General features: G+C 28.4%; 2 protein-coding genes across 6 annotated transcripts; one reads left to right on the plus strand and one right to left on the minus strand.

Moving 5' to 3' along the window:
- Positions 1–7,688: 7,688 nt before the first annotated feature.
- Positions 7,689–13,532, minus strand: LOC112684022 (probable tyrosyl-DNA phosphodiesterase). Of its 3 annotated transcripts, none has more exons than XM_025555317.1 (10): positions 13,222–13,532; positions 10,752–10,854; positions 9,388–9,504; positions 9,094–9,138; positions 8,929–9,024; positions 8,699–8,869; positions 8,386–8,635; positions 8,210–8,325; positions 7,923–8,133; positions 7,689–7,845 (listed from the first exon to the last, which is right to left on the minus strand). In XM_025555317.1, the coding sequence occupies exons 1-10, from the start codon at positions 13,394–13,396 to the stop codon at positions 7,708–7,710; spliced, it is 1,422 nt and encodes a 473-aa protein (XP_025411102.1). In that variant the 5' UTR covers positions 13,397–13,532; the 3' UTR covers positions 7,689–7,707. The 3 variants fall into 3 exon arrangements, with proteins under 3 accessions (XP_025411102.1, XP_025411101.1, XP_025411100.1); XM_025555316.1 differs by having other exon boundaries at positions 8,389–8,635; positions 9,094–9,147; XM_025555315.1 differs by having other exon boundaries at positions 9,094–9,147.
- Positions 13,533–18,824: 5,292 nt separating this feature from the next.
- LOC112684023 (40S ribosomal protein S28) lies at positions 18,825–22,652 on the plus strand. Of its 3 annotated transcripts, none has more exons than XM_025555320.1 (3): positions 18,825–18,935; positions 19,041–19,257; positions 22,508–22,652. In XM_025555320.1, the coding sequence occupies exon 2, from the start codon at positions 19,051–19,053 to the stop codon at positions 19,246–19,248; it is 198 nt and encodes a 65-aa protein (XP_025411105.1). In that variant the 5' UTR covers positions 18,825–18,935; positions 19,041–19,050; the 3' UTR covers positions 19,249–19,257; positions 22,508–22,652. The 3 variants fall into 3 exon arrangements, with proteins under 3 accessions (XP_025411105.1, XP_025411103.1, XP_025411104.1); XM_025555318.1 differs by having other exon boundaries at positions 18,826–18,935; positions 19,041–19,261; XM_025555319.1 differs by having other exon boundaries at positions 18,871–18,935; positions 19,008–19,261.
- The last annotated feature ends 1,619 nt before the right edge of the window (positions 22,653–24,271 follow it).

The following is a 24,271-nucleotide window of genomic DNA, read 5'->3' on the forward strand; positions in this document are numbered from 1 at the left end:
ATAATTATTGTAATGTGTATTATGGGCGTTACATTATGCGTGTAGCGTGATCACCATCAGAAATATAATATTACGGTCATACGGACGTAACCAAGGTAAGATATTAAAATATAGACATTGTAGTACACATACTTATTTCGTAATCCATATTCAAAATATTTATTTTATGTAAGTAATTAAAATCGACAATAGTAAATACCTGTTTATTAATGAAGCGATGTCCGATAAATTAACACGTATTCGTCAATCGTCGTTAACTTGTTGAATGTCTCGTAGTAAGTGACGAGCGTTACCCGTGTAGCCTTTTGTAGGCAATATCAAGATTATGAGGTATCGTAATTCTCGTTAATAATAAATTGCAAAAGAAAAACATCATTATACTATTTCAGTGGAGGCCAAAAAAAAAATTTTTTTTTATTGCGGGCCATAAAAAAAAGCATTCTAAATTTTTTTTTACGTAAATGCAAAATATTACAGTTATACAAATAAGTGCTGTAATATAGAAGACTTTCGCGGGCCAGATATTAAATGATGGCGGGCCGGAGTTGGCCCGCGGGCCGTAGTTTGGCCACCACTGTACTATTTTATACTATTGTGGAGTTCTCGTGTTAGTGGATAACACGACCACCTCCAACAGCGAAAAGGAATATCGGTGTACTACCACAGGGAGATAAACAACGATATTAATTATATAAAAAAGGCGTTTATTATGTATGAATGCAATAAAAAAACAACCAAAAAAACATATATACAGAAAACCACAAGTGCGGATGATGACAGTAGTCACGAGGTAGCGAAAAAACGTGGTTCGAAGTCGTTCGTGGGACGTGTATACGGATCGCGATACAGATGGAGAGAGATGGGTGACAGCCGCCCTGTCGTGGCGGTTGTTCGCGTCGTCGACAACCATGGTGCCTAACCGCCCAACAACAATGTTACCACCTCCAAGCGGGAATTATGTGGTGATGGTTCACCACACTATGTTATTACAGATATATTTTGTACTGTTGTCGATCATCGTCAAAGATAAACAATTGTACAAGTACATAACCAGTGTATAAAACTGTATAGCTATGTATAATTGGTATTGTCTTGATTTTCGTCGATAACAGTTTCCTAAGAAAACAACACGGATCACGATATCCGTATTACCGTCTACGGGGACAATATTATTATGTTTATTTATAGATAAAGTTATATTCGTAACAGTGTAATTTCTGGTCTGTGGGGCCCCGCACAAGCGCGGGACCCGGTGCGATCGCACCGCTTGCCACCCCCCTAGGAACGGTACTGCTTATGGTAAGTGTATTATTATTTTAATAAGTTAATTTTATTTATTTATCTTATTATTATAAACAAAAAATTACACACTGCTGAGCAGTTGATAGGTACTTAATCGTAAAATTTGTAATAACTTCTTCATTTATTTTATTATCTTATTATATTCTTATTATATTATATTTTATTATCTTCTATGAGATAACTCCTCAAATAATTATTGTCCAAATTATCTGAAATTTTCATACGTTATTTAAATTATAATTTAAATTTAAAAAAGTATACTTTTTTAAACAAGTGGGTAAAAATTTTGGAATTTTCTGATCATTTTCTGTTTCTTTTTTTTAGTTTAAATTATCTCGACTTAAATATTGATCTTAACAATTAAAAATGTCAGATGGACGGCAATGTCTCTCAGGATCTGAATATAGAAAAAGAAAAGCTGAAAAAGATGCAAAAATTAAAAAACAAACTGGAGCTATAAACAAGTTTTGTCAACAATCTACTTCTCAAAAATTGACCAGTAACAGAGTTACTAGTCAGGTTCAAGAAACATATCTTGAAACATCACTATCAACTGATAATCTCCATGAAAATATTGTTGAACTAGATGCATTAACAATAAATTGAGAGTTTTGTAATAATTCTAACAATATACTCGAAACTCAATTAGAAAACCACCGCGAATACACTGAAGTTTCTTTAGATAAATCTTCAACTGATATAGTCTCGACATCTAAAGAACTAACATTGATTTTTAACTCTGATCCCGCTACTTGGCCTAATTTCATAAGTGATAAGTTTAAAACGATGATTGTCGAAAATGGCCCTCCTCTACCCATCGACAAAAATTATGTATTCCCTTTAGATGGCAACAATCGTCATTTCACAGTTTTTAACTATCAACGTTGTTTGAGTAATGGTGAAAAAATTCCACGAACATGACTCGTCTACTCCCTTTTTAAAAATTTTATTTTCTGTTATTACTGTAAGCTTTTTTTCAAATTCGAAAAATAAATTAGGAACCGATGGATCTAATGATTGGAGACACGTTGCTACTATTTTGAAAGAACATGAAACATCTAATTCGCATTTAAAATCCTATCAAATGTGGATAGAATTATCTTCAAGATTGAAAGTCTCAAAAACAATTGATCAAGCTAATCAACGTTTAATAGAATCAGAAAAACAATATTGGAATGGAATTTTGCAGAGGATTGTGTCAGTAGTACAGCTTCTTGGTCAACAGTTTGGCATTTCGTGGTTCTTCAGATCAACTTTACCAGCATAATAACGGCAATTTCTTGAAAATCATTGAACTTATAGCAAAATATGATCTTTTAATGGATGAACATGTTAGACGTACAATAAATAGTAAAAATAAAAGTCATTACTTGGCTAAGGAAATATAGAATGAAATCATAAATTTGATATCTGATGCTATTAAATCACGGATACTTAGTATGGTAAAAGAAGCTAAATATTACAGTATAATTTTAGACTGCATTCCTGATTTAAGCCATACTGAACAAATGACAATTATTATACGTTTTGTATTCATTGAACAGTCCAAAAATGAGTCTAATATTTCAATCGGAGAACATTTTCTTGGTTTTGTTCCTATACAAAGTTCAACTGGAATGAGCGTTTCTGACGTTATTTTACAAAGACTGAATGGTTTTGGAATACCAATTCAAAACATACGTGGTCAAGGGTACGACAATGGGGCAAATATGAGAGGAAAACACTCGGGAGTGCAACGTAGAATTCGAAACATAAACCATCGCGCTTTTTTTGTTGCTTGCAGTGCACATTCACTAAATCTTATCGTTAATGACGCTGTTAAGTCTTCATTAGAAACAATTCAGTTTTTTTAAATTTTTTAATTCAAAAAGTGTAAATTTTCTTCTCGTCGTCCACTCATCGTTGGCAAGTTCTTTTAAATAATATTTCAAATTTAACTGTCAAAAATTTGAGTCAGACTAGATGGGAATGTAGGATTGAAGCTCTAAAATCATTTCGACACCAAATTAGAGAAATATATGATGCGTTGTTTGAAATTGTGCAAGATTCAAATTTGGACACAATAACTAGACATGAAGCTGATTATCTATGTAAGCACATTAAGCAATTTAAGTTCCTTTGTTTTATTATCATTTGGTATGATTTACTAAACCAAATTAATCCAGTAAGCAAATTAATGCAAAAAATTAATTATGACATTAGTGCAGTTATGAACATTTTAGAAAATTTGTTATCATATTTGAAAAAGCAGCGATTCGATAATGATGATTCGTTTGATCAAATTGTGCTTGAAGCTACACAATTGGCATCAGAAATTGATGTAGAACCTTTATTTAAGTTCTCATTTAGGAGAGCTCGCCGTGTAAGAAGACATTTTAATTACGAACATGTCGATCCTAAAACTCATTTCAAAGTTAACTTCTTTTACTATATTTTAAATGTCGCTATAAATAGTATAAATGAAAGATTTGAAAATTTAAAAGAGCACAGTGACTATTTCTTTTTTTTTTTTTTGTGTGACGTTAGTAAGTTAAAATATATGTCTCACAAAGACCTACTAAAATACTGCAACGATTTACAACTATTGTTGACTGATGGAGATTCAGTCGATATTAATGGACTTGGAATGGCTGATGAACTTAAATCTCTAATACCAATGATTGAATCAAACTTAACACCTGTTGAAATTTTAAAATTTGTCATCAATACTGGAGACTTTGCACCAAATGTGTCAGTTGCTTTAAGAATACTTCTTACGTTACCCCTCACGGTGGCAAGTGGTGAAAGAAGCTTTTCTAAGCTTAAATTAATACATACTTACTTACGCACAACAATGACTAATGATCGCCTTAGTGAACTTGCAATTGTGCATCAGCTAGGTGAAGAATTAAATTTAGAGAACATTGTCAACGATTTTGCCAACGCCAAGGCAAAAAAAAAAAGTTATAAATTTTATGTAAAATTCAAATATTTTGTAACTCTTTATACTATAATTTTGTTTCATTAGGTACATTATATGTTCATCACATTTGATTCAAGTATTAAAACATTATTCATATAAATTATACGCATTATTTCATTCGATTTTGAGAGACTATCTCCCCAACACCCTACCTCCCCCCCATAATTAAGGATAATGACCTTTTTTTCACAAAAAAAAATTATAAAAGGGTGAGATATTATAATTGGCACAGGGCAGCGAAAAACCTAGCGCCGGCACTGCAAGTTATACAACCACTTACCCACCATCCTCGAGAGAACATGCAGTTGCATCACTTGCTAACCTGTCTGGGCGCCACTGAGTTTATGCTTGCCCATGTGAAAACCAGTTTTACAGCAAGTCTATTTCTGCAAATTTGTGTCTGGCCTTGAGACTTGTTTGTAGTCATTGCAAAGCAGACTTTGAAGGGAAACTGTAATCGTTTAAATTTGAACAGAAGATAGTTCAGAATTAAAGGGATTCGTGGTACAAAAACAGTTTCTCCTATCGTAGTGACGATGTATATCAATATAGGAATAAATATTAAATCTGTAATAAATATTGGAATTCGTTTTTGTTTTGTTTTAATCCATTGGCGTTCCAAAGGATTATTGTTAAATATGAATTGGGGTATTGATTATTTATCATCTTTTAATAGTATTTTATTAATTACTGTTGTGAGAAGGGATATGAGTGGGTTTAAAAGAGACTTGAGATCATTTATAAAGGACGATAGAAGTATGGTTAAATTTTCGGGAGGACATTGGTCAGCTATTATTGCATTATTCGTTGGATTTATATTATTTTGAGTGGCTTGAGTATAAGAAAGATTTTTGTTTTGTTTTATAAAAGATTCTGAGGTATTAGTTGTATGGGAATTTGAATCTAATATTAATTTTGGAAAGGCGGATTCTTCCAAGCTTGGTTTGAGTTTTTGCTGATGCTGAACTTTAGGAATACGATTTTGGAGATTTTTAAAGATTGGACATCCCTTGTAATTTGCCGGGTGACGTTTGTTATGTTGCGAACAAGAAATCCCTTCCGGTTTAATTCTTCTTTAATGAATTCGATTGGTTTTGTATGGTGTAAGTTTCGTATAACGATATGATTTGTCTTCCTTTAATTGGTAAATATAGTAGTCGACCTTTTTCCCTTTGAAGAATTTAATAACTGCCCGAAATGAATTTGTTGTTGTTAAATTTAATTTTAACGCGCTTGTTGTACTTTTGCATAAAAAGTCAGAGTCCGGTTCGATTACTTTTTTAATATTGTCACAAAAGTTAAAATAGTTTTTAATGAACGTTTTGATAAAAATAGGAGGTGGTTTTTTATCTGCGATATCGGTATTTATTTCCATGTTGAGATCTTTGTCTTCATTAGATAGTTCAGCAAAACGATTTCTGGTAGTGAAATTTTTAGAAGAGTTCTTTGATGACTTTTTATTTTTAGTTTGGCGCTCGGGAGATGTTTGGTAATTTGACTTCAGTCCAATCGTTAACAAATATATCGTCGTCGACATCGGAAATGTTATGTGGAATTGACTTTTGGACAGTCAGTTTATTGATAATTTTTATCGGAGATACTTTATGCGGGTCGACAGTCATTATTTAATAGTTTACCGATAAGCGGTCCGGTTTATTCAAGACAGATAAGACCGTTGGGTCTTGACGAAACGGCAATTGATTATTTTAGTGTAGACGAAAATAATAATAATAATTAAAACTTACGTGTTCGATTTTTGATGGGATTTGATCCTTTCAATGAGAACGCGGTTAATGTTGGACGATAGATCGTGGTGAGCTGGTTCGATCGGTGTAAAATATATAAAAAGACAAAACTTTGAGATATTTTACGAAAGAGAAACAAACGAGCGTAATGAGGTGGTGCATACATGTTAAGAGCGGGCACGCGAATGAAAAATCCCAATCCATTGCCAATTTCAAGTAAAAGATCTGCAAATCTACCAGAAAACTTTTCACCTTCCATGAATACCCTCATATTTTTCGACAGTTTGAGTATATAAATCTGAGGCCACAAAGTAGATATTTTAAGACATGATTTTATTAACTTCATCAGTTCTGGTCTTTTTTGGTTCTACTGACAAAGAATTTTAACTAAATAAATATATTTCGGTGAAAATTCGTGTTAAAGGAACAAGCATTTTTCATTTATATAATTAAAAACTTTTAAATATGTATATATATATTTTTTTTATCGAGTAATAAAAATAATGCTAAAGGTATCCAATAATCATTTTTAAATCCGTGTATAGTTAACATTTAATAGTGAAATTTCGAACTGTAACTATACATACCGTCCACATAAATACATGTCAATGATCTGAGGAATATTTTATTTTTTTCAGTTGAATATAAAATAATAATCTTTTCAGGATTTTATTTTTCTTCAGTAACAATTACTTCATTACGTAATAACTCGTGAACTTCAGTCAAATTGGAAGGAATCTTTTGTATTATTTTACGTCAAGCGTTGTCAATATTTTTTGAATTAGCTGCATATCTGGTTAAGCATAGGGGTCATGTACATGGGTGCCCGGAGGCTAAGATACCCATTGAAATTATGAGAGGGCTGGGCACCCATTAGAATATTGGATATTTATAACGTGTATTTAACGCACAATTAAAAATTGAAAACATTGTCTATTCAACAATTAAGAGATACTGGATTTGACAACTTATGGGAACAAATTTCAGTAAAATCTAGTAATGAACTAAAACTGAAAAAGCCAAATGAACTGAGAATATAAAAAAACTCCTAAGAAATTACTTCAAGGTAATAGTGAAGGGCATCAATTTTCATCAGTTAGAGAAAAATACAAAATTACATTTTACGAACTCCTAGACATGCATATATACATAGACTATATATAATGCATTTATATTATACATTTCAAGTATATACAATTGAGGAAAAAAAATTTTGCTCAAATTTTTTTTTATTGAGCTGTGGCCACTGCATTAGTAACATAAAGCCATCACCACATGGAGTGAAAAACCATTAAAATTAACAAATAGTTATAATCAAAGTATTATATAATATAATAATGTTTTTATACTGTTAATCATCTGCCTAGATAAATCTAGAAGATGTGCAAGTGGCAGTTCTAAATCTTAACTTCATTGCAGCAAATGGTTCTGTTCAATATGTGAAGTAGCATTGTGTCTCAATGAAACCAAAAATTATTTAAAGAATAGCGTACTCAGTAACATTGTTATTAATAATATAAAATAATTTATTTTTTATTCAAAAGATAAAAATATTTATGTAAAGCAGAAAAAAAAATATAGATAATTAAAATGTAGCATCATGTAATCCATAATAGTTCATATGGGTAACCGTCTCAAAATTTGAGCTTTTTAAAGTTCTTAACCTTTTTTTTTTATAATTTTATATGATCACGTACTTCAAGAGTCTAACGCATCTACTCGCCATGGCTGATCGGTACTTGAGTATGGAGACAATGGCAGATCAAAATGCAAGGGAAATGGTGGTGATCTACCATTATTTTGTTTCTGATTTAAAGAAAATGTATTACATCCGGTCTGCCAAAATAAATTATTTGTAACAATTATAAATTTATAAAAGTGGATAATATAAAATTTCAAATTAATAATTATACCAAAAACTGAGGTAAGAATAAAACTCCAACTTCAAATGCGCTTATAGTATAACTTCGATCCTGCCAAAGTTTTTTGCCCCATGCCGTTTTTGATAAATTAGCACTAGTCAGTAAAAACCAAGACATTTCTGTATTACAAGGTGAAATCCGGCAGTAGGTCTTTATATGTGGCACGGCCTTTGATCGATTTCGTGAATTAGAAACCCACTTACTGTATAAAATGTATAAAATTACAAAAGATGTATTATATTTTAATGTACTAACACATTTTATTAATTAATGATCACCGCATGTAGTTTTTAAGCCATGTTTGTTTTTGGTGTACTTCATCACAGTATAGCACACATGAACCACCTACTGGTCCATCCCAACTGTTTAAAATATTATCCATAGTCGGAAAAATCTGAAATATAAAATTGATAATTAAAGTAATATTAAAATTTAAAATAATTATTAATCTAACCACATTGAAGTTTACAGCTTTATCAGTGCTACAATGGGTAGATTGAGAAAAGCTTTCAACCAATTCTGATAATAACCAGTTTTTATAACTATCACCATAAATCCCCAAACTAGAGACTTGGGATATTATGGGCCAGTCTGATGGTTGACCAAATGGTATACAAGCATGCGTTTTCAGAATATATTTTAAGTATTGATGACCCCACATTGGCTCTAAATGTTTGCCTGGAATACTAGGAATAAAAAAAACACTACGCAACAAAAATTTCCAATATTAATTTATGATGATAATATATATTAACATTAATAATTACTTTGCTTCACTGAAATCAGCTTTTTCAATTTTTTGTATCCAAGATCTTAATAATGGTATATTATTATAAGAATTTAAATATCGCAGAATATCTTTTTTAAAGCCTGTTTTTGAGTCGCCATCAGATTTATCATCTTCATTTTTCAATGGGAATTTTGGGCTTACCCAAAACCTAAATAAATAAATGATAGATTCAAATTAAAAAAAAAAAAAAAAACAGTAATATTTTACCCTTGAGTTATGTTTGTAAATTCAAACTTTCGAAGATTTCCAGTCATAACTACAATTCGTATACTTCCATCTGAGTAAGCAAACATTGATAGCTTACTGAAATTGCCAATATTAAATTTTTATTATATATTAAATAAAAACTAAAATATACATTTTAATACAAACCTATGATGAGAATAAAATTGATTTTGTGGCTGAGTTTGTTTGAATCTGAAATTGCTAATATTACATTTTTATCATATATTAGTTATATTTTAAGAACCAATGGCCACATGGATCTAAATTACCAATAACTTTAGAAAAAATGATTCAAAATTTTTTTTTCCTTTTTAGTCATTTTATTATGCAATCCATAAGAAAAATAAAATAAAAAATTATGATCAGGAGATGGTACTGTCCAAAATTAATTTGGCACTCAAAGGGTTAAATAAAAACTAAAATATATATTTTGTTACTAACCTCTGTTGAAGACTAAATAGATTTGGTAGTCTAAGTTGTTTATAACTTAAATTTGGTATTTTTTTCAATTCATCTAATTCATAATCACAAGAATGAAACAGAATTGAAATTTTATCCCTTAATAAAAAAAAAAAAAATATATATCACTACATTAAACATGAAGATAAACCTGAAACTTTATTTTAGCAAAGTATTAACATAGGGGTATGGGAGGAAAGAAAGATTGAAAATCTCTGAAGCAGTGGTGTAGCCAAGGGGGGGAGGGGGCTAAGGGGGCTATAGCCCCCCCCCCATGGGCCGTGTTTATATGTATAATGCATCTTGACTATTTAATAGAATCAATGGATGCTCGTTTTAATCAAAGGCTTATTGATGTTATGCTACTTGAAGGACTTATTCCGGCCAATTTAAATATGTATGACGATAAAAATATTATAAAAACTGCTAAAATATATGTCCAAGATCTTCATGATGATACCTCATCTACAATCAGAGCTGACCTGTTCATATGGAGGCAACAATAGAGTCAAAATACTATTCCAAAACCGAATTCTGCTCTTGATTCACTCTCTCATCGCACCAATCTTCGACCTAACATTAAAATACTTTTACAATTATTCGCCACATTACCAGTTACCTCTTTCACTCCGGAAAGAACATTTTCAGCACTTAATCGCTTAAAATTTTTTTTAAGAAGCACTATATCGGAAAACAGACTGAATGGGTTAGCTATGGCTTATATAAATAAAAAAAGAGCAATTCGATGAAAGTGAAATAATAACTGAATTTGCCAAAAATTCGCCTAAGAGGATGCAGCTGTCAGAGTGGAGCAAGTGACTGAACACTAAAACCAAAATTATTATTATTATTATAAATTATATATTAATATATATTTTTAAAACTATACTAAAATGCTTGAATTAAGTTTAAAAACTTGGTGGTAGATGGTGGGGGGTTAAGGGTGAATTCTCATATCCTCTCTTACCTTACTTATCCAAAAAAGTGGTTAGCCCCCCCCCCCATTTAAAAATCCTGGCTACGCCACTGCTTTGAGGTATAATATTTTACTATAGTTTTTATTACACATTTTACAAATCATTATTTTCGCCCATTTTGTTCTTTAAAAACAATTTTTTTAAGTAAAAAAAAATTGTATTTATTTCTAACAAAGTTTATATTTGAATTTTTTTTTTTTTTTTTTGAAGAACCACCAAGTTCATTAAACAGGTTCAAATGTATATAGTTTATTTTTAAGTTTCTATAACTTTTATACTAAATAATATAAATCTTAAGTTCTTTTTAAATACTGTACAGAGTGTATAAATTCAGAAAATAATTTTAATTAAAATATATTGTCATATTACTTCTGTCCAGTGATTCGATACTGTTCATAGAGCCATTTTAAGTTAATTATGAGGTTTATATGAAGTGACTCTTCCAAGTCACCAAGACTTTTGTCTAAAAGTTCTGAAATACAATAAGATATATACTATACAAACACAGTCAGTGGCGTATTTTGGGTGATTTTTCGGGGGATGTCCAACATTTAATGAACTTCACAAACGAAAATTTTAGAACTACAGTAGATTTCCGCTTATTACGATGCCGTACACAGCGATATTCCTGTTAAAACGATTCCTAGTTATATATTTGGTCGATTTTATATCTCACGAAGATAATGTTTTCGTCATCCGCATACAACGAGTTTCGGATATAACGATCTGATTCTTTAGGTCCCTTATAGATCGTATTTACTGATGTGAAGAAGTATCGAACTAACTTTTTTTAAATAACTAGAAATTAACAAGTAATTTGTAATTTAAGACCATTACATGGTATAATAGACATGTTGGAAGTTATTACTTGATACTAATCACTGAGATTTATTCTAAAAATTACCTTTTATAATATTGTACAGATACAAAGATATTAAAATATATTGTAAAATTACAATAAATTACAATATTATTATTATTTTTATTTATTACTAGAGATCTAAGTGCCTCTTATTTAAAATACGTTCGTCAATCACTTTATTGACATCAATATTAACTTCTCTGTGGATAGCTAAGCTATTTTATTGTCACAATATTGGCCTAGTTATATTTTTTTGTTTACTTCGTAGTGCCGTTTATTTTATTATTAAATAAAAGCATTATAAAATAAACGATAAAATCAATATAATATAAGGCCTTTATTTTTTTTTAAAGTCGAGGGGTGTCCAGACATGGAGGACACCCCCCAAAATACGCCACTGAACACAGTTACCTACTTCTGTTCATGCTCATAAGCGTGCACAGACCTGTATTTCAGGAGGTTCCTACAATACTTTTGGGCCCTATCTCAACAAAACGTGTAGGTATATTAAATAAATTATAATTTATAAATAATTAAATAAATATTCCTTCAGTTTTTTATTTAATGTTGTGGAACATTAGCATAACGGATATGTTTTCCTTAAATCTCCTATTTTTTTTTTCAGATAGAATCAATTATTTATGATTTGTACTTTTGTAGCTGATATATTATCATAAGTTTCTGCAACAAAATTCAGGACATTTTGTTTTATTTTATTAATTATGAAATATAGTTTAGGTATTTTTTGCCAATTATTTTAGAATTACATTCAATTTGAGCAACATTAGTAAAAATACAGGCTTCTTATTCTTAAGTCCGGTTGCATGAAAGTGTACTCGAAGTTTAACTAGTTATCAGTTCCAGAGGCACATTAAGGGAAGGGGGTAAAAAGAATATTTTACATGGGCGGAAGTTTTAAGGGTTGGTAAAAAATGTATACGAACGAATATTTTCACAGAAGTATTTGTAGCAAAATAATAAAAATATCATAATATTCTCTCTACCCAGACTACAAAGTCTAAGAAGTAAAAGATTAGTAAAAGTTAAGAAGAAGAAGAGAAGTTGAAATAAATTGGAAACCTCAGAATTAAAACTTATAATAATTATATATCAATGTACTATTATAGATTATATTATAAATCAGAGTATTTCATAAAATATTTCTGTAATCTATCATAATATGTAAACAGTTAATTATACATATTATATACCTATATAGGACCTATATTATAGGTATATAAATATATATGCAATACCGCAATAACCAGATGTGTTGCGTGTGTCAAATACACAGGCCCGTGCTCTCAGCCACTGATTATATAATAGATAATATCTTAAACCCTGATTTATGGATGTAGGCAATGGAGTGGTGAAATCAAAAGTTTTCAGTTGCAATTATATTTTGTCGATACCTACCCACCCCCCAAAAAACTGAGAAGTGGCTGCCTCTCGATTACCCACATCACCACGCCACTGGATGTAGGTACCTATATTATATTAAATTCATTTAGGTTATATTAACGTTGATTTTATTATAACATAATGTAATTTAATTGTTAATCAAACACGTATATATATATATATATATATATAATATATAATTAATATATAATTTTATAAATATAGTATGCTATAATTGTAACTGTACATCAAGCCTATTTCAATAGTTTTAAAATCAATAAAAATGTGAATTTGAAGAAATAATTGTCAGAGCGAAGCGAGGAAATTTTGTTTCTCTTATTCTAATTTACATTTTTATTTATCAATATGCATAGGGGCGCAAAATTAATTTGCTGCTCCGCCCATATATTGACCTTTAATATGCCCCTGATCAGTTCTATAAAATTTATAGATTTAAATTTAAGGGCTCCGTTCACAAAATTTCGGGAGAAGGGGTACGTGACCATACATACCAAACCCTCCATGAGCGCGTCTATGAACATTTTAAACTACCGTATCTGAGTAAGGGCTATGTACCTGCAAACGATAGTGTCAGGTTCTCCACGTGTGTTGAAGGGTCACAATCCACAGGAGATAAGAAAAACCTGTACGGCTCGGCACGCTCTAACTTTTTATTGACATTTCCTTTGGTATGTTGCCAGACGTTATCGGTGCCTGTATTCGGATTGATGTAATCCACATCATCATACATTTTGGACGTTCTGTGTGACAATACACGGACTAATGTGCTGCAAGGCCGTTAGTATTTTCTCCAGACGTTCAAAGGCAGGAAACGACTCAATAACGCACCACAACGTTGAACGCCGACGACGATCATTGAACTTATGGTGAGAAACTATCGATAGTTTAAAGTATCATCTACAATCGTTATTTAATTTTTGGGCTAACGATAGTAAGCGATAGTCCTTATCAGTTATCATAGTTTTAACGATAATTTTTTTTTGAAAATATTTGAAAATAGTTATATTTGTATTTTGTTTGGTATAAAAATAAAACAGTAAACACTAATCAAGTAAAAAAAGAAAAACCCTTTAGTATGTCAGTCTAAATGATCAGTTGTGATAGTTATCTATTAGTGTTGAATTGTGTCTTGTATAATAGCGTCGAATATTTTTTGAATATGTCTCGTCAACAAATTTCTAACGTTTGATTACATTTTACGAAAAATAAGGAAAGAAGTATAGTGAAATGTAACAAATGTAAAAAAGAATATAAGACAAGCGGCAATACTAGCAATTTGAGGGACCACCTTAAAAGACTTCACGCTGAATTAGAGTCGACTGAACCGAGTGAAGATGACATACACGACAAGTACTTCTTCTGTTACAATTACATCATTTTTCAAAAAGCAAACTGCATATGACCGCAATAGTCACAGAAATCTTAAGTTGGATAAAGCCTTTGTTTTTATGGTATGTAAAGACTCAACCATTTTCATTAGTAGATGTTGGTTTTAAAAATTGTATTAAACTGTTAGATCCTAGGTATGATTTACCATCTAGAAAAACTCTAACAAATGTATTATTAAAAAGAAAATACGAAGAAAATAAAATAAAACTATTAGCAATATTTGGAGAAGTATCTTATATCAGTTTAACATGTGATCTATGGACATCTAGATCAAATAAGGGATATTTAACTGTTACATCTAATTTTATTGATACTGATTTTAATATACATTGTGCAGTTTTATCAACAAATTTAATGGAAGGTAACCACACTGCAAAAAATATTGCAGAAGAAATTTGAATAATTTGTAATACCTGGAAAATAAAAGAATAAAATTGTATCTATTGTCACAGACAATGCATCATCTATGATAAAAGCATGTGAAATTTTAAAAGTTCGGCATACTCTGTGTTTTGCCCATACTTTAAATTTAGTTCTTGAAGATGCATTAAATCATAAAGATATTCCCAGTCTTAAAAAAATGCAAAGATATTGTAACATATTTTAAATTTAGTAACATAGCTACACAAAAATTACTTGATGAACAAGAAAAAATAAATAAAAAGCCTCTTGAGCTTGTACAATCATGTCCAACTAGATGGAACAGTACCTTGCACATGATCCAAAGAATATCTCTTATAAATAGCGAAATAACAATTGCGTTATTGACAATGCCTAAAGCACCTGCCATTATAACACTGGAGGACTATCTTATATTGTAAGATCTAATACTGATTTTGGGTATATTTGATGAAACCACATATAAGATTTCGGGCAATTATGTTATATCTTCTCTAGTTATTCCCTTAGTATGTGGAATTTATAAAAATCTTTCATCTCAAAAACCAACCACACCTGAAGGTAACATTATATTACAAAGCGTATTAGAATCTGTTATAAAACGATTATTTCCATTTGAAGAATGTACTATTCCTCAGCTAAGTATCCTTTTAGATCCGAGAATGAAAAAAGAAGCATTTCGTTTAACTAACAATGCTGAAGCTGCTGTTTCATTACTTAAATCTGAGATGGCACAGCATGAAAATAACCATGTATTATTAAATGAAAACAATCGAGATGAAGATGATGTAAGTCAAAATAATTCAACATCATATTCATTATTTGGTTTTATGGAAGAAAGGATTAATGCAAAAAAAAGAAGTAGAACAGACACAGTAAACTATATTATAGTACTGCGACAGTATTTAGAATGTCCAAATGCAAAAAGTGATATAGATCCATAATGTATTGGAAGGTAATAATCATAAAAATTTACATTTAAATTGTTATAATGTAAGTAAGATAGATACATTCAATATTATTATTATTTTATTTAGATGAATGGTAATGAATTTGTGACACTTCAACGGTGTATAAAAAATATATTGTGTACACCAGCTACATCCGTTTCCTCTGAAAGAATATTTAGCAAAGCAGGAATTGTGATATCAGACAAAATATCTAGAATAAAGCCAAAAAATATCGATATGTTGGTTTTCTTAAACCAAAATTGTTGGTTAACATAAATAGTATGATAATTTTTATAGTTGAAATGGTTATTTTTGTAGTTAAATGTTAATACTTTTGATTAATATGCTATTTATTTATATATTATTTATTACAAGAAATGTATGTATCTATTGAATAAAGTAAAAAGTAATTTATTATGTGATAATTATAAGACTTATTAGAAAGAATTAAATAATATTGATTGTATGTTGATTTTCAAACCAAAAAGAAAGTAACTATTTTATAATTTTTATACTTTAAATCATTTTTTTTTTTTTTTTTGTTAAAAGTTTATACTTTTGTTGTGCTATTTAAGTATAGGTATTATTAAATACATTTTTACTCTTTTTTTACTATGTTACTTGTATATTATATTAAATTTTGATTTTGTATTACCTATATTTTTTTTAATGAAATAATATATTTTAACAGGTTGTCATAGAGTTAAATAAACAGTTTAAATACTTTGCTCATTTAATACTTATAATTTGTAAAATACCATAGATATTTCTTGTATTTTGTACTATGCAGCAAAGTATACCTTCATATTTTTATATTCATTAATTTTTGTTTTATTTTCACTGGTAAACAAATTAAAGTTGCTCAATTTTATTTTACAAATTAATATATTAATTCATTAAAAAATTAACTATCGATAAATTCCCAATTCCCACCCCTACATTGAACTCCATATAATAACTGGAACGCTCACCAAGCAGTGTTTACCGAGAGAGTATGTTAGAACGAGATGGCACATACTAATGGTTTTACCATAGATTAAATAAAATTATTTATTTGAGTATTTCATCATGAATGTTATGAAAAGTATTTTATACTTACTAAAGCATACAATAAAGTTAACCAGAAAAAATATGCAAATGTATGAAAGGCCTTGCTGTAGTTATTAAGTTGCTTTCTATATTAACAAGATTTGTTAATTGTAACTAAGTATTATGAATAATTTTATAATTTTGAATAGTTTTTAAAATATTTAATAAAAATGTACCTACATATTATATTATTTATATCTATAATTTGTAATTTTGTGTTGTACTATACAAAAAGCATATTATATTATATTGATATTTATTAAATTTGTATGTTGAGAGAATATTACAAGGATTTTTTTTTCACTAAATAGTTTGTTTTAATACATTAGGTACTTAAATTTGAAGTATTTTTCTTCATTTATTGTGAATAGTGGATTATGTATCTTCGTGACATTTTTATAAACATGTTTCACAAATGATGAACAACCACATATCTATTCTGCTCATAGAGTAAGTATTATTAGTTATTAATTTATGCAGAGGTGTTGCTATAGAGAGGGGTAAGGGATTTCCACCCCCAAGATATTTTTATATTGTTTACGAATTTAGATAATAAGTAAACAATACAAATATAAATTAATGTGTTGTAAAATATTAATGAATGTTATTATTAATATTAATTAATATTATTATTAATATTAATTTTGACTGTTTATAGAATACATTTTATTATTTCAGTTGGGGTCTTAATTTTGCAATAGTAAATACCAATTACATTTTAACATACAATAATAAAAACTTGGATTAATAATTTTTTTAATAATTTTTATAGTTAAACATCATAAATCAAAAATAAATTAGAGCATAAATAAAAATTATGTAATAAGGAAGTACCTATATAAAAAAGGTATAGAATTATTTTAACTGTTATAACTAGACTGCTGGTAAGTGCTTAGTTATTTCAAAATCACTGTAGACTTTATTTTTTAAAATAGCTATTTATATTTTTTAGTGATAGTTTTAGATACAATTATTATTAGAACAAGACTAAGTCGATGGCTTGGCATTCAAAATTGTTGTAGAACAGAAGTAAACTGATTGTGCTTGATTTTATTGCAGAGTTATAAAGTACTTGGATAAAAGTATTCCATTAACTTTTTGAATAAGTCCTTAGTAAATACTTTAAACATAAACTATTTTTTATAATACATTAAACAGGTACGCAATGTATTGTATAATACCTTTAAACGAATACTTACCCAAAACTGACTTCAATTATTTATAGTCTAAAAACATAATAAATCTAATTAAATATGCACTTTATTTTTTAATAATTAAAATCCCAACATTTATGTTAATTGTTTGAAAATTTTATAGTTATTACAAATTAGTCAGTTAGATAAATTTCATAATTAGTTCCTAACCAAATTAGCATTTAAGGATACCATTTATTCAAATACTAATGAAAGGTATTCTATACTATTTTTAGTTATTATCCAATATTTTATTAGTACAGAATACAAGTATTTATTTATATACATGTGATGTGTTTAGTATCTATATCAATCATCATATAATCTTAACTAAATATTTTTTATAAGAAACTGAAAAAATATTTTTGTAATATTAGATAAATTCTTATCATTCTAAGAAAGTTATAAGTTTATAAATAGTTTTTAAATTTTAATTTAATTTTACATCATAATAATATTTAAAATACTTTTGAATCGCCTCGTGTTGTGATTTATATTAATTGTATTTGGATACATAAGCGTATTCATAACACCATTAACTTTGCCAAATAAACGTATAAAGCATTGTTACAACTAGTTTATAACCATAACTATAACTGGTTTAATATGAGTGCTATATACGATTTACGAAGTATACGAAATAATTTTATAATTAGTATTTCAAATTTAGCGGTAAAAAAATAATTCATTTCTGTGATCTTTTTGTCGAAATAAATATAAAAATAATCGAGAATTATCGTGTTCAAATATTAGGTAGGTAGTGTAGTACGGATGGTTTTTGGGCGGATGGCATTTTGTCGGATGGTTTTTCATCGTAATCACGTGTCTTTATGTCGAGTGGCTATTTGTCAGGTGGCTTTATTTCGTGCTTCGTAAGAAAGTTCATATCAGAGTTACCGTTATTAAACATTTTCCACGATATACCTATTATCCGCGCAGGAATCACGATATAGATAATCATTTTAATAATGATAATATTAGTTTTATCTACAGAGCGAAACAGTTACAAACCCTTTATCTACATCATAGCGGCGGCATTCGAACGTCGTTTGAAAAAAGAGCACCTACTACGAAAAAGAAAAAATTCAACGCGATATTCTTACCGTCACGTTGGTCACACTGCGTTCCGTAAGAGCGTGCGTACAGCCATAGCCTCACATTTCATAATTATAAATCTTTCTCATTTATCCACGTTTTGCGTGCGATCTTCAAACGTCGTCTGTTCTTTTTTTTTTCGACAGGAAAACTAGTGAGTATTATTTTATTGTTTTATTATTTTGTAATCCATATGTCAACGTATTCATACCTAAACGAATGATAGTTGTTTTTTCTGAAACCGTTTATATTTTTTAAGATCGAGAACTATGGACAAACCAGTCGTGTTGTCTCGTGTGCTGAAAGTTTTGGGGCGTACCGGCTCCCAGGGCCAGTGTACCCAAGTGAAGGTCGAGTTCATTGGTGAACAGAACCGTCAGATCATAAGGAACGTTAAAGGACCCGTACGCGAGGGAGACATTCTCACCTTGCTGGAGTCCGAAAGAGAAGCCAGGAGACTGCGGTAGAATTATTCAGTAGGTATGTCTAGTATAGCGGACTACATCATAGTCTTTGTTATAAATTGAAATAAGTTATCATTTGTCAAACTTATCATTATGTCATTCAGTTGATACAACTTAAAACTTATGTACTGAATCAGTTTGACTGATCACATGCATATTATACTCAGCTAGTCTTTACACCGATAGTAATTACCCGGTCATATTTGTTGATTGTGAGATCCCATACCTACTTTTAATTTTACTTTATGTTTTTAAGTATGATAATTTTTTATTAACTTGTTTTTAAAGCCAAAGTTTATAAATATTTTTGCTTTTGACCGAATTTAATTTATATAGTCTGAAATGTACTTCTTTTACTACTACTTATATCCGAATTATATTTTCAAACCACACTTGTTTAAAGTAAATTTACTATTTATTAAAATATAGATATAAAAACTTAAATTTCCAGTTTACTAGTTTAAGATAAAAAAATTCTTATCAACTATATAAGAACATTACATTGATCTCAAAATAAATATTTATAAATAATAAATACTTTTTCTATTCTTTTAATTAATGCTGTTTTAAATATTTTAACATGCTTGATTAATGCTAATTCTATGTTTAAAATGATAAACATTAAAGTAATAATTTACAATTTTTTGTACTATAATTCTAATTAAAATACCAAAAAATTGTTAACTATTTTTTTTTAAAGATCATATTTATTAATTAATATTATACATACTTTTTTTTTTCATATTGATCATTGATTTACAACTTCGGTTGCTGTGGTCATTAGTTACATTTTTAAATTTTAATTGTTTATACATACAAATATTGTTTTTTAAATTATTTTCTAAAGTCCGGTGTCTTTGAGAAAAGGAATGAGGTCAACGTTTGTTTCTGGTCCGATGTTTTCGTATAAATTTGTGTAATGCTGTATTTTATTCTTTCTGAGTGTCATGATCGGCAGTCTGTTAATATGTGTTATATTGTAAGTGTCTCGTTACATGAGGTGCAGATTGTTTGTTCTTTGTTGTCCATTAAATATCCGTGTGTTAGTCGGGTGACTGATTTTTAATCTGTTAATTATTATATTTATTTTCCTTGAAATGTGGATTTGTGGCCATGGATGTATTATTTTATTATACATACTTGTTTAGTAGTTTATCATAACAATATTTCCTATCTCATTTATTTTCTGCTTATATGTAAGATAATGTATGATAATTGAATCTTTATACCAATTTAGATAATTATATTTTGGAATCTTAATATATTTAAAAAAAAAATTACAAAAATATTAGTCAATAATCTATTAATTTTAAAACACATTTTTAGATGGAAGAAAATTATTTTTAATTTTAAATTTGTCTAAATGTGACTCAAATCAACTGCGTTATGTACATGTAAGAATAGAAAATTATTTAAAATACTAATTTGTAATCAGACTAAGAATTCTGTTCATTTTTACATTGTGTATTTTTGTTTTCATAATTAATTTTATTATAACTTAATAGTATTAAATATTACAATAATATTTTATAGATAGATGTAATTAGTGATTATTGGAATAAACATCATGCAAACTTGTTAACTAGGTTAAAAAGTAAATAAATTATTAATAAATGTTATAGTTGTACAGCTGTTTCCATGAGAGAAAGGTACCAGCCGCTGACCAAAACTAGTTGTTGACTGCGCATGTCCTACCACATTTTGTACAGAGACAGTGCCATATGGATCGAGCCCCCGATAAGAACCATTGCGACTCGTTGATTGTTTATATGTAACATACAAATAACAAATCATTAGTGACATCATAATTAATCGTTGACAATAGCCAGAAGTTACGTGGAAGGAATTTGACTTGCGCAAATGGTACCTTTTTCTCATGGAAACAACTGTAGTATGCTTAAGGTGATCATACATTCGGTTATGAACATTTTTCGTATCTTTGTCCTATTGTCTTACAGGGAATTTTCAGTTCAGGACACTAAAATGTCCAATTTCAGAAAGTAGTAAAAAATGACTAAGGTCAATTTTAATTTGTTGATAAATTATTATTTCTATAATATTTAACTAGTATATGTGCGTGCGACGTGTATACACTATTACTGCATGGAGATGATGATGAGTAGAGCCCTGATTTCAATGCAAAGTGCATATTTTTTAGTTGATCATACACAATGCTCTTTAAGAACATAATTCGTTTCATGTAATGAGGGTTTCAAAACTACAAATTTTATTTTGTATATTTCAACGTTTTTTCATTTTTAAAGCATTTTTAGTATTGTGTCATTTTGTTGGTTTTTAATGCATATTTGTTAGATATACTAAACAAATTTAGCCTATTCAAAATAAAATCAAGGGACAAATTATTTTCTTGATATTTAAATAGGTTTATCGGGATTTTCCAAACACATTGTTAATTTTTATTAAATAAAAAATGTTTTTGATTCAGTTTTTCTTATCTTATTTTATTATTGACTTGAACATCATCAGTAATCGGTCAAATAACAAATAATCAGCTTGTTTGTATTACGTGTGAATGTGATTTTAATGTATTAAATACTTTGTTAAATAATGCTCAAAGTAAAAAAAAAATTATGCCATTTTTAAGGTAATGTTTGTGGTAAAATGCATTTTTGAAGGACATATGTTGACAATTTTCTTTATGCAGACACTTTTCTTAAATATATATATAAAGTTAATGTTAAAAATGAGTAACTTATTAATAACTTATTAATTAATTTAATTAGTTTGTTCCTTAAAACCATAACAGTACTTAATTTTGATAATAATTATTAAATAAAAACATTTGTAATAAATATTATTAAGATATTTTTTTTGTCCCATTTTGACTAGAAAAATGTATGGTCACCTTAAGTATTTATCACCTTAACCCTACATTTATTAACTGAAAAATAATTATATTGAACCATTAGAAAAGGTTGAAATTATTTAATCAGCTATTGAATATTTATGCTTATAAATTGTTTTTAAGAAACCATTGGAAGTAAAAATTTGTTAAAATCTTTCTGTTGGTTTAAATTTTATTAATCTGATGGTTTGATTATGATTGTTGTATTTACAAATTTTCAATACCTTTATTTTTCAATCAAATACATATTTTCATAAAATTATTTAGGAAAAAATTAATTTATATATTTCTACTGTACGGTTATTACTTTGTAATGATACACTTTTCAATTAATATTTTTTAATTATAAAATGTATTCAACTTCTAGCATTGTTATTATATCTTTTTTGTTTTCAGGTAAATCCAATTCTATTGAATTGTTCCTGCTGGTGGTTGCTGTTTCTGCTGTTGTTGTTGCTGCTGATTTGAATGACATCTGAATTTTTAACTATTCTTATAATGTAAAATGCATTATTAATAAAGTGTATCCCTCAAACAACCATCTGGCTTTATTATTATTTTACAGTACAAAAATATCAACCTTAGTTACAAAAAAAAAAAAAAAAAATTAATTATATTATTATATTTGTATTTTATTTTGGTACTAAATACCTGAGGGCATGTGTTCTGCTGTTAGTGGTTGTCTCGATACCAGCTTACCCATACTTATTATTCATAAAGATTTAGTCTTTGAAACTTTTTCTTAATTAAAAGACATCATAAATTACATTTAAATTTTAATAGTCTAGGCATGATCAAATCTATACACAGCAATAAACCAATAGTAATACAATGCTTGGCTATATCACAGAATGTATTAAAACAGAATGGTAACTGATAAAAAAAATACACTGTGGGTGAGGCCGCTCAAAAATATGGTCAGACATAAAATTTAATATAAAATATTTTATATAATTACGGTGGTATACAATATTTGTAAATTACATTATATTATATCACTAATCTTTAATGATAAGGATTTTATTTTTCAATGGTCAAAATAATTATATTTAAAATAGTAATAACTTTACTTATCAATTCACTTAATTGGCTGATTAAAAGTTCTACCTAAAAATCAAAATTAATGTTGAAAATACATATGCTGATAATAGATAGTTGCTGTTAATCTGTAATATTTAGAACATATAATTTAACTAACTAAAACCACTGGAGCAACTAACATATGTATTATAAAAAATATAAAGTTATATTATTCAAATATTTATATATAATAAATAATTAAAAAAATTGCATTTTTTTTGTCAATTTCAGTTTATAAGTGTGAAAATAAATGACTTCCAGATGATGACTAATATAAACAACATATTATTTACACAAGAAATAAATTTGAAAAGGTGTAAATAAATAATGTTAATATTCTAAGAGTTAATGAGCCGGTTGTTGAGATCTTTTAAAATAATGGAAAAAAGTAAAAAAAATTATATGACTATTAGTTATAAAATAATTAGTTATAAATGTTATATAAAATAAAATAGATGGTAATTATATACATACAAATATGAATAATAATAATTTAGAAAACCTGTCAAACCTTTTCAAGCGGACTAAAATTTGGGCACCCAAAAGTTATCATTCGGTCTTAATTAATCTACTTATTCTGTGGTTATATCATGAATATTTTTCTATAAGATAATTATCTACCGAAAAGTACCAAAAAATATCCTGTTCGGACCAATGCTGGAGCCAAAATATATTTTCGGGGGGAGGGGACTATGCCATTTTACAATAAAATAAGTTGGTTTATGTAATTACATAATTTTATTGAATGTGAATCTCTCAATGCCGATTAAAAATAAGCACGTTTCATAACACCTTGAATAATATGAGACATTTTTTACCTTACATATTTTCATATATTTCGATGTAAATACATATTTTTAAATATTTCATCAATATTTACATATTTTGTAAATATTTCACATTTTCATACCATTTCAATACAGTTTTTATTTAATTTACAATTATTATATTGGAACTAAATGAAAGAAGATATTTAAAACCTTGATTCAGATACTACAATCGCTATTACTTCTTATATTATGTAAAAGAATAACTTGCAAAATAATTTAGCATATATTCCACAATTTTTTTTTTTTTTTT

The sequence above is a fragment of the Sipha flava genome, unplaced genomic scaffold (genome assembly GCF_003268045.1).
Source record: "Sipha flava isolate LNK unplaced genomic scaffold, YSA_version1 23_pilon_pilon, whole genome shotgun sequence".
NCBI lineage: Eukaryota > Metazoa > Arthropoda > Insecta > Hemiptera > Aphididae > Sipha > Sipha flava.